The 12,306-nt window shown below is 36.6% G+C and overlaps 1 protein-coding gene across 1 annotated transcript in view; it reads right to left on the bottom strand.

The window, feature by feature from the left end:
* Positions 1 to 533: 533 nt before the first annotated feature.
* The window catches only part of DPH6 (diphthamine biosynthesis 6), a 205,158-nt gene continuing 193,385 nt past the window's right edge, over positions 534 to 12,306 (bottom strand). Inside the window, exons 7-9 of the mRNA XM_006883043.1 lie at positions 11,747 to 11,841; positions 1,831 to 1,918; positions 534 to 587 (exon numbers count right to left, since the gene is read on the bottom strand). Coding sequence (XP_006883105.1) covers positions 534 to 587; positions 1,831 to 1,918; positions 11,747 to 11,841 — 237 coding nt within the window. The remainder of the gene's footprint in view (positions 588 to 1,830; positions 1,919 to 11,746; positions 11,842 to 12,306) is intronic.

The following is a 12,306-nucleotide window of genomic DNA, read 5'->3' as shown; positions in this document are numbered from 1 at the left end:
GAGAGCTTTTGGATATGACATAAAAGGGGAAAAGTCATACATTACATATATTACAATGCAAATATCACATATACCACAATGGACAAATAAAAAGGACATTTTAGCAAAACAGAGAAAGTGTAAACTCTTTACTAAGTTGGCATACTAACGCACAATTAATTCACATTTCCTCAATCAATGGTTCCATTAACTTTTTGGTATTTAATTTTATTATTATTATTAATTTTAATGAAAATGTAGACTTTTGATTTCCATTCATTCATTGTTGCACTTTTCTCCCTGCCTACCACTCTCCCTAGTTCCGTCTCTCTTTGAGAAGTAAAAGAAGGTTCTTTCATTGTTATATAATTCCTCTCCCCAAGTCCACTTGTGATGAAAGTTTGTAAGTTACATGAGAAAACAGTACTTAGAAAAATCTACTCAAAATAGTTGATAAAAACGTTGTGGAAAAAAAAATAAACAAAAACAAAAACCCGTTGTGGAATGTTTTAAAACAGGAACTGTAATGTAGTAGGTCAGCTGCTAAGTGCTTTTCAAGAATTGTGGATATAATTAGACGTTCTGTTGTTGTCAGGCTCTGGGAACACCTAAAAAAAAGAGAGAAAAGGAAAATGCAGTCATATTTATTCATTTTCGGTGAATATCTCATCTTCAAGAAGTAACATTGTTTCTGCAGTAGGGCAAATGGACTGTGAGACCAAATATCAAAACAAAGTGGTTTGATTTTTCCACTTGTGCAAACGACAGCAATAGTAGTAAAGACCTTTAAGTAAGGGACTTTTTTCAGTGACTCTGAAAGATTTTTGACCAGTAGAACTTCATCCTCTTAAAGAGCACCTGTTCTCTGAGTCAACCCATAGCTGACCCTCCAGCTGGTTTTCAGAGGTAGTAAATCCCAAAGGAGGAGACTGCCTATCCTTCTCCCACAGAGCAGCAGGTGGATTCCAATTATGTTCCTTTTGGGATTGCTGTGTAGCTTCTTAGCACTACGACACCACAGCTCCCTAGCTTAGTATAAAGAACACTAACTTTGAATAAAAGGGTCCCTAACAATCGCATTCTAGCTCAAATTAATAATTTCTTTTCAATTTTGTTTATGCCTAACATTTACTGAAATCAGTAACTAATCTCCATTTCTGGAAATTCTCCCATCCTGAGGTTTCTGACATTCTAATACTCTTCTTACTTCATTAATCCTTTTGATTATGCAGATCACCTATCACATAGCTATGGGTATGCCTTGAGATTTGATGACATAATAAAAAAAGATTAAGATGATAGACTGTAATTCTTGTATAACTATTTCCAATTCCTCTGCTAATTTCAGTTAACATTTCTTTGGTGCATAATGGAATTTTCAGGGATCAAATTTGTCTAATCTAACCTAATCTAGTCTAAAATAATCTAATCCACATCTTTACTTATTCCACAAAACAGCTTTGCATCAACATTCTGTTGTTCTTTGACAATAAATAAAACATTTTCCATCTTTCACTTCTGTTTCCCTGAATATATCCCAGGAAAATTTTATTCCTTTCTTCCTTTTATCTTACCAGATGATTGAAGATTTGTCTATATACTGTTTAAGAGCCTCACTCTCTGATTCCCATTTGCAACTGAACTTCCATACCGTGAGAGAACTGCACTATCTTTTGTACCATTTAGAGATTTAAAACTAGAAAAATCTGTAAAATTCTTATTTATTGACTTGAGATCTAAAAGAATTTGGCACTAATAATTTATTTGCCCTTTGATCACATGTTATAACAGAGCCAGTGTACATAACTCTGTCTTTCTTTTGAAATCGCTGTGGACCTTAGATTTACTTGCCTTGTCCTCCAAGTGCATTTTTAAAAAGCGCAGATATGCCACAGGTGCAAATGCATCAGCTGAATGCATGACTACTTCAGATGAATCCCTGAAATACAAGAATATTAGCAGACATTTATCTACTAAATAAACTGTGGCAAATCACTCCTGCTATTAGCTAGAAGACATTAACAATCCTCATTTTGCATTTTCCATTTACAGATAACATTATTGTTGTTAGGTGCTATCAAGTCAACTCTGACTCACAGTGACCCTATCAACAACAGATCTGAACCCTGTCGTATCCTGTACCACCTTCACGACCAAAATTTTTCTGCTCTATTTGGTGGCTTATGAGTAATAAGTTGAGCAGATAAGCAATTTTTTTTAACAAACAACAATATAAAATAATTAGTTAGTCAAATTTGTGGTTCAAATTATTAGTCAAATTTGTGGTCCAAATGGGAGGAGCATGGGCAAATTCCTGTGGGACTTACAGCCTTGGAAAGCTGAAAGGTGCGTTAGTTCTGCCTGACTCAAAGGCACACACAACATCGGTATATAATATACAATGATTAATATATATTTTTAATAGTCCAATATTTAATTTATAAAAGGCTGGGAAACACAAAACTCATGAAAAATAATGTGGCCTTTTCTTTTTATAAGGACACACTGCTCAAGTTTCAGGTTTACTCAAAGCTCTTCTAGCAATTTTGAGATTTTCAACTTCTATTCAACTTCACTTTCACAAAGTTGCTGGGTATGGAATAAATAATAGCGTTTTATTATCATTATTCTTTTCATTTTCAAGAAATAATTCACTCAGTGTTTCATACAAAATCTCAATTATCCCTCGCAAAGCAGTAATGGTGATGACTTTAAGCTTCAGATGAACTCTTAACACTGCAATATCATTGCTATTAAAATTGATCGTCTGACATAGTAATTACCACATTCAGGTAAATGGTATGAATTGCTTGCTGGCACCATATGGATGCATGTAAATTAACTCAACTTTTATCAAAGATACCCTGCAAAGCACATACAAATAACTAACAGTAGGTGTGAAGCTCTAATAACTAATTATTTTATATTGTTGTTTGTTAAAAAAGCAATAATGTTTTGTATCTCAGCTGACATTTTAAAAACAGAAGTCACTCATACTTCTCTAATGCTTCAGGAATTAGTTGCACTATTTACACTAATACTTGTTATTATTATTGACCATCAAGTTAGAACCAACTCACAGAGGGTTTTCAGAGGTAGTAAATCACACAGGAAGAGACTGCCCATCTTTCTTTTCTGGAGCAGCTAGTGGATTTGAACTGTATGCCTTTGTGTTGGCAGGGTAACTCCTTAGCACCAGGTTACCAGAGCTCCCTACACAACTATATAGTGAACATTTTAACAGTGGTAATAGGACAAAACAATTTTCCCTCCCACTAATATAAAGAGAAGGGAGCTCCGATGGCTTAATGGTAAAGAGCTGTGCTGCCAACCCAAAGGCACATGGTTCAAATCTACCAGCTGCTCTGCAGAAGGCCGATGGGCAATCTCTTCCTGTGTGAGTTACTGCCTCTGAGAACCTGCTGCAGAGTTGGATATAAGTCAGTTCTGACTCCACAACAAAAACAATGTAAAGAGAAAATCTGAACCAAGTTTTAATACATAGTTGGTGTCAAGAGGCGACCTCTAGATACTTAGATCCAAAATGTTACCTTTTCATGAGCAAAATATCTTTCTACTTAAGAGATTTAAGACAAAAATATTTTACTAAGAAAAAGAACTATGAACTTATAGTATTAAATATGCATCTTTTTAAGCTCAGGAAAATAAAATGAATAGCATATTGAATATACCACGGACTGCTAAGAAAACGAACAGGTTTTTCTCAGAGAGGTTTAAATCAGGAAGCTCCTTGAAGGTAAGGATTCTGAAGCTTCATCTGACATACTCTGGATATGTTGCAAGGAAGGACCAATCCTTGGAGAAGGACGTCATACTTGGGAGGGTGGAGGGACAGCGCAGGAGAGGAAGACCCTCTATGAGGTGGATTGATTCAGTGACTGGCGTAGTTGGGATAGGTGTGCCACTCGAAACAGTGAGATTGACACAGGATAGAGCAGGGTTTAGGGCTATTGTACTTAGGGTCGCTATAAGTCGCAGGCAACTCGATGGTACATATCAAAAACAATATGGGCTGAAGAGAAAGCAAATATAATAGAGATAGACTCATTAAAAAGAATCCTTAACAGAAAATCTGGTTCATAGATTATATTTCAATCACTCTGAGTAGCACAAAAAAAAAAAAGACTCCAAAAATACCGAGTTGGAGGAAAACAATGAGAAACTGAAGAGGCCCTCTCACCCGTCTCTCTGTCTTGATTCCCTCTTGGTTTGTTAGTTCTAGTCTTATTTCTCCATTTACTTTAGAATTACCAGCTCTATCTTTATATCTTGACTTAGTATCCAGAATCAAACCTTCATTCTTGTTTACAATGTCATTCTTAATTTAAATTTCAATCTCTGTCCCTGATACCAACATGGAAATTGGCCATAAATCTTAGTTATGACTAAACTAAGAAGCTTGGTTTTTACATCCACATCAATAGAGTACACTAAAGTGATAATTAACCCTAATCTGTACTATCTCAGTTGAAAGTTCTCCCCTCTCATGAGAGTTAGTGCTACTAGAAAGACGGTTGACAGCAAAGGACTCATTTAATTGATGTAATAACTGCACCCTGAACTGAGATTGTTATTCAGAGAAGCATACAATCTTCTAAGCATTAAATGAAGAAAGCAATTTTCAGGGATTCTATTAAATCCATAATTTCAAAATGACTACCATAATTTTATTTATTTGTATAAAACCAGAACTGGAGAGGCTACATCTTAATTGAACAATTCAGCAGGCTACATCTTAACTGAACAATTCAGCCTCAGAATAAGGCTATATTGCCTACCTTTTTACTTCTATAAACTATCATCTGAAACAGTTTTCATTGATCAGTTGTTGACCTCCCTTGTCTCATACATTTCTCTAACTTTGAAATCTAGAAGCAGATTTACTGAAATAGGCTTATGCCATCCCAGACAATTTAGAGCAATTGTATCACTGTGAAATGTTTTCCACTTAATTTTGCCATATTTATTCCCATTCCAAAAAAAGGTGACCCCTACAGAGCAGGGACAATATCCCTAATATCATACACAAGCAAAATCCTGCTGAAGATTACCCAAAACTAACTGGAATAGTACATTGACAGAGAACTATCAGAAATACAAGATGGGTTTAGAAGAGGTCATGGCACTGAAGACATTACTGCCAATATCAGATGGATCTCACTAAAAAGCAAAGAATACCAGAGGGATGTCTATCTGTTTAACTCTATCTGTAAAGGCATTTGACTGAGTGGATCACAACAAATTGTGGGTGCTTCTGAGAAGAATGGTAATCCCAGATTACCATTGTGCTCATGTGAAACCCATACTTAGACCAGGAAGTGGTCCTCAGAACAGAGCAAGGAAATACTGCATGGTTCCAAATCAGAAAAACGTGCATCAGGGACACGTCCTGTTTCCCTATCTTTTCAATCTATATGCAAAACAAAGTGATCATTCGGGAGGCTGGGCTTTATGAGGTTGGATGTGTCATCAGGATTGCAAGAAGATTCATCACTACCTACGTTATGCAGATGACACAACCTTGCTTGCTGAAACTGAAGAGGACATGAAGTGCTTGCTGTAGAAGTCAAGGTCTGTAGTTTCAACAGTCTCACTACTGGGCCAATTGGTAGCACCATAATAAATAGAGAAAAGACTAGGGTTGTTAACAATTACAGTTTGCTTGGCTCCACAATCAACACTCTTAGCACCAGCAGTCAGGAAAAGACAAACTGTACTGGGAAAAATCTGCTGTCACAGACCTCTCCAGAGAACTGAGGAGCAACAATGTCAGTCCAGAGACCAAGGTGCACCTGATCCAGGCCAAGGTCATTGCAATTACTTGCTATGCATCAAAGAGCTGGATAATAATTAATGATGCAGAAGAATAATCAATGTCTTTGAGTTGCGGTGCTGGAGAAGAGTCTTGAACACACCAAGGACTGCCAAGGTCTGTCTTGAGAGGGTGAAACCAAGTTTTTTTCTTGGAGGCTAGGATTCTGAAGCTCCACCTCACATATTTTTGGCACGCAGCCAGGAAGGATGAGTCCTTGAAGACATCATCCTAGGATGGATGGGACAGTGCAGGAGAGGAAGACACCAGATGAGATGCATTGACACAGTAACTGGGGTTACAAGAGTGTGTCGGATCAGGATAAAGCAGGGTTCAGAGCTGTTGTACATAGGGTTGCTATGAGTCACAGGTGACTTGACTGCACATAACAATAGCAATGACAATCAGTTTGGACACTACCTCTTACACACCTGAAGCTACTCCTCAACCAAAAGTCTGCCCCTGATCCTTTTCATTGCTGTCCTAGACTCACTGCTATTTACTAAGTGATAGTTGAACCAAGCCCTTGGCTCTTCTCCCGAATATTTCAAGTCAAGCCCTAGCCCTCATTTCAAAAGAAAAAATGAAGGGCATTCATTTTTAAAGTAAAAAAAGTTATCTTTGTTTTTTTTCTTCCACTAAAGAAAGACAATTGTCAAAAGACCTGTACAAAGAAAGCTACAGAGCATTTCTGCAACACACAATAAAAGACCTAAAGAAAAGCAAAAATGTGCCCTGTTCATGGATAGGAAGTCTCAATATCGTGAAAATGACAATCCTACCAAAAGTAATCTACATGTTCAATGCAATCCCAATCCAGCTATTAAATACATTTTTTCAAGGAGAATTAAAGGGAAATTATCAAGTTTATTTGGAGAGCCAAGAAACTTCAAATAAGCAAAACACTTTTGAGAAACAAAATTGAGGTGGGAGGCAAAGCACTCCCTGACCTCAAAACCTACTACACAGCAGTAGTAAACAAACAGCATGGTACAATGACAGGCACATAGACCAATGGAACAGAATTGAGTACCCAGAAATAGGCCCAACTCTCTATGGCAAACTGATATCTGACAAGGAAATAAAAGCTATCAAATTGGGAAATGACAACCTCTTCACCAATTGGTGCTGGTAAAACTGGACTGCTACCTACAGAAAACTGAAACAGGATCCACATCTCACACCATACACAAAAATCAACTCAGGGTGGATCAGAGACCTTGGAGTAAAGCCCAAACCTATAAATTTCATAAGAGACAAACTGTGATCAAGCTTAGAAGCACTAGTGCAAGGTTTAAAGAGACTGCCAAATATAGTCAGAAATGCACAGTCTGAAGAGGATAAAACTGATGAATGGGACCTTCTAAAGATTAAATCCATGTGTGCATCAGAAACTTTCCCCAACAGGGTGAAAAGAAAACCTACCAACTGGGAACAAACATTTGGTAATACCATCTCAGACAAGAGTCTTACAACAAAAGTTTACAGAATACTTCTAAGCCTCCAAAAGAAAAAGACTGATAACCCAATTACAAAATGGGCAAAAGACATGGAAAGAATTTTCAGAGGAAGATATTCTAATGGCAAACAGACACATGAAGAAATGCTCCAAATCACTGGCAATAAGATGCAAATCGAAAGCACAATGAGGTACCATCTCACTCCAGTAAAAGTGGCAAAGTTTAACAGGGCAGCAAATAATAGATATTGGAGAGGATGTGGTGAAAAGGGAACTCATACGTTGTTGGTGGGATTGTAAAATGGTGCAATTACTCTGGAAGGCAGTTTGGCACTTCCTCAAAAAGCTAAACACAGAAATTTCATATGACCCAGCTATTCCAGTACTTGGAATATACCCTGAGAAAATGAGAACTGAGGCACAAATGGAGATTTGCGAACCAATGTTCATAGAAGCATTATTCATCATCGCAAGAACATGGAAACAGCCAAAACATCCTGCCAAAAAGAAATGGACTGAGAAATTATGGTACATTCATATAATGGAAAACTACAAAGAACACAGGAGTAATGATTTTGTAAATTATTACCTAACTTGGGAGGGACTGGAGAGCCTTATGCTGAGTGAACTAACTCAGTCCCACAAGGACAAATACTGTATAAAACCATTATTGTAGAATGAGTATAAGGATCCAAAAGGGGTGGGAGAGGTTGGAAGCAGATGGATGAGGATGTGCAGGGGGAGAGGGGATTAATCATGGGGTTGTACAATTTGATGGTGAGGGCAAAGGAAATTGGAAGACAAAATCGATGTTTATAAATAAACTAGTATTAAAAAAATAAAAAAAGGACAATTGTGCCAGGTTGGGCCTATGTACTGTCTTACCTCTCTTAGAAAACAAAAGATCCTGTAGCCATCAAAATGTATACATTTTATCTTCATAGAATTAAACATATCTTCAGTAAAAACCAAAAGAAAAACCATTAAAAGGCAATCAGATTGCCACTGAGTTGATTCTGATTCATAGCAATCCCATAGGACAAAGAAGAATTGCCTCATAAGGTTTCTAAGGCTCTAATTACTACACCAGCAGCCTGCATATCTTTCTCCAACAGAGTGGCTGGTGGGTTAAAATTAAAACTGCAGATGTTTATTTAGCTTTATTTATGTACCTTTATTTAGGTAGCTGCTGAGTGCTTTAACCACCATACCACCAGGGATCCTTCTTAGCCTTATAATCATTACCATTCGGTGGAAACCAATACATAGCTGACCATTTTTATTGGGTCTCTGAGACTGCCTATCTCTTGAACTGCTGGTGCAGCCCCAGTGAAGTAGTTTATGGAATGATCTTCACCGCTGTCTTACGTATCACTTCTGTGAAGCTTTCTCTGACACATTTAAACAGTTAAGTTACCTCCCTAGGAAGCTCTGGTGGTTTAGTGGTAAACAGTTGCATTTTCAACCTGCAGGCATGAGGTTCCAATGCTGCTCTGTTGAAGGAAGATGCTGGCAGCTCAGCTATGAGTCAGTTTCATTTGCTAGTGCATTATAACAATAACAGTTAGCTTTTAAGTGCATTATACCCCTTTCATAACAGATACAGTAGATTAATATTATGTATCTGTGTGCCTATCTGCCTTCTCAGAGGAAATAATTCTTTTAGGTTTGCCTGCTCACCTATCCCTTGCTCCAACACACACAAAACACATTATGCAGTACTCATGTAAGGCTTTTGAATAAACAAATGATGATTTAGAGTTTATTACACATTCTCCCTTACATTTTTATACATACTTAATGAAAACTATCACAAAGTTATGCTGGTTTTTCAGTGACCTACCTTCACATAAATGCACACTTTGTCATAGTTGTAGAAGGACTGCAGGCCTTTCGTTCATAGGCAGTCAACAACAACAACAAACATAACTTACCACTTTTCACGCCTTACATTTATTCATATTTTCTACACTTTTCAAGACAAAATAGCATGGAGCACTATAACATGGCATTTAACACTTAGGATGAAACAATACCGTTATCTTTCCTTTAATATCTAACCTGTGTCACTGAGAATTTATTTCATTTGCTGAATTATTTTCCTTGCACTTAAAATTTGTTCATATTAATATTTACTTTTATTATGCTAGAGATGCATTTAACATCAGAACTAGACTAGTCATTAATTGATAGTAACTAAGATAAGAAAGAAAAGACAGTATATCCTCTATGCTCTCAAGCATACACCATTATGTTATCATATCAAAATGTTGATTTGCTTGTCAGTTTCTCTGGTACATGAAGAACTCCTAGAGAGCAGGGTAGCAGCTTGCAGAGTTCTACTCATGTAATTGGCCTTAATATATGTTAACTCAGTTGGACTGAATTGAATAGCTCATTTTGGCACTATTGTTGGTATGCTGTTGAGTCAGAATCAACCCAGCAGACCCTTCCTTTCTCCCACAGAACAGCTTGTAGATTTGAACCACGTTTCATTGGCTCGGCAGAGCAATTCCTTATTACTAAGCCAAAGAGTTCAGGTTTTAATATAACTTCCCTATAGTGCCCTCTAATAGCATGACAGTGCCATTCATGTCACTGTGCAGGCCTGGCTTTAGTTTCCTTGTTGGAAATGATTATTTTTTTCAGATATAAAACACAATGATAAACAGGCCTTATGGTTATTTAGTGCAAAGCAGTAAATATCTTGAAATTCTGGTTTACCATAAAGAATTCTAGGTATCCTAGTACTTCAAGTCTTGAGGCAAATGGGTAAATTACTAACGTCTGACATTTTCTTTCTCTTATTGTTGCACTTTCACCCCTAACTTGGATAATATCATATTGTTGTTGTTTTTGCAGGTTTCCCATTAAACAATAATTTACCTTAGTATTCTAATTATTTCTTGAAAAAACCAATTATGTCACAAAAATAATGTTGTTGTTGTTATGCGCTGTCGAGTCGTTTGCGACTCATAGCGACCCTATGTACAATAGCCCTAAACCCTGCTCCATCCTGTGCCAATCTCATTGCCTCTGACACACCCATCCTGATTACCCCAGTCACGGAATCAATCCAACTCATAGAGGGTCTTACCCTCCTGCGCTGTCCCTCCACTCTACCCAGCATGATGTCCCTCTCTAAAGACCTGTCTCCCTAACAACATGTCCAAAGTATGTCAGACAAAGCCCCAGAATCCTTGCCTCCAAGGAGCAGCCTGGTTTAACCCTCTCTAGGATGAATCTGTTTGTTTTCTTGGCAGTCCATGGTACAAAAATAATAGCTCATGTATATTTCAATCATGAATAATTTCAGAAGTAAAATATCCTATCTATAAAATTATTCTTATGACTCTTATAATTTATCATCTTATATAGCAACTAACAATAGCAACATAATTCTATATAGATGTGTCTCCTTCACAACACTTTAAAAATAGAAACTATTTCCAACATCAGTGATGTCCAATAGAATGCTTTGGGCATAATAGGTACTTGATAAATATTTGTTGAATACATTATCATTTTAAGATTATTATGAATGATAAGGAAGTCAAAACAATATGTGGGTGAATATTGTAATATGGTAAAGAAATTGGCTTGATTATGTCTCACTAGATAGATGTGTATTTTGAAACAGCCACTTAAGGTTGCCTTAATTTTTTATATCATCTGTTCTTTCATTAACATGTACAAAGAAATTGGCTTTCAGTGTTGAAAATATAGGAGCTGTCCATTCAATACAGAAGTTTAATCTTTTATCAGATGAGATTTATAAAATGATTTATAAAATCAAGCATGATTCTGACAATCTTTTCCAGAAATCATAAAAGCTTAGGAAAAGAAGATAAAGTGCTTTCTTAGTATGCAAGAAAAGCTACATAAATTAGAATAAGAATAATGTAACAAACTGAAGAATGTTGTTTTTCTCTATGCTAATTTCAATAATTTATGGTAAAGAAATTATGCCACTCACCAAAAACAGAATTCATTTAAGAACAAAGTTTGTATGTTAAAAAACTCCAAATAATTGAAGAGAGATGGTTAGTATTACCATTCTAAGTTGTTAAAGTAAAAAAAAAAAAGGAAAGAGAGGAAGAAGTTAATGGAACCCACAGGCTACTGATGTGGCAGTTTATCAAATGTAGTGGTAATGAAAGATAAATAATACAAGCAATTCGCACTTCATGAAAAGATAAAAGTGTCAGTGTGTAGGTACCAGTTTTACTGCAGGCCATAATCAGCAAGTAAACGAAAGTGCAATGTCTAAAAAGTTTATAGCCTTCTCTGAAGGCCTCGTCTTGTCAGGTATTGATTTAGGTATTCAGACGACTTCACCAGTATTAAACAAACTGAGTGTTTGGGAACTTGGAGGACATGTTCTATTTCTCCCAACAAAAGTTGCCTCGAGCTTAATGTTAAGTTGCTTCCATCACTTAAGTCTAAGGAATGGGAAGAATGAAATGCCATCTTACACAATTATTTTCTTCTTAAATAGAGGACAATCCAAAGTGAATGTTTCATACTCTCCTCCTTCGCCACAAACATGGACTCCATACTTCTCAGAAAGCTGAAGATGGGGGAGAAAAAAAAAACACACAAGGGACTTAGACACTATAAAAGGCCTAAATTTAACTTAAACTTTCTTGTACTGAAAAAAAGAAATATAATTAAAGAAGTCTTCAGTACAAAATTGACTGCAAGCTATGGGAAAATATTTTAATCAATCTGTTTAAAAAGTATGTTTAAAGCCATTTTTAAAATGCTACCAAAAGCAAACACAAAAGTGTTGTGCTTTTTTCCCCCGTCCCTGTCTCCCCCCACCTCCCGCCCCAGTTCCCTTTTTTCTTTGGAAAAAAAGTTCTTTCACTGTCATACAGTACCCCTCCCCCCACCCCTTACCACTTTACTATGCAACTCTTTTTCTAGACTCAAGTCATGCCATTAATACCTAAACATATGGTCCTTTTAAACAGTTCTCTCCCTTGTCTGTTTGAACGTTATGCACATTATTTATGCCCTTTTTTCTTTGTTT

This window comes from Elephantulus edwardii, unplaced genomic scaffold (genome assembly GCF_000299155.1).
Source record: "Elephantulus edwardii isolate Elephantulus edwardi_28Jun2011 unplaced genomic scaffold, EleEdw1.0 scaffold00026, whole genome shotgun sequence".
Classification (NCBI taxonomy): Eukaryota; Metazoa; Chordata; class Mammalia; order Macroscelidea; family Macroscelididae; genus Elephantulus; species Elephantulus edwardii.
Note: the sequence above shows the minus strand (reverse complement) of the source record. Positions and strands in the feature narration are given on the sequence as shown.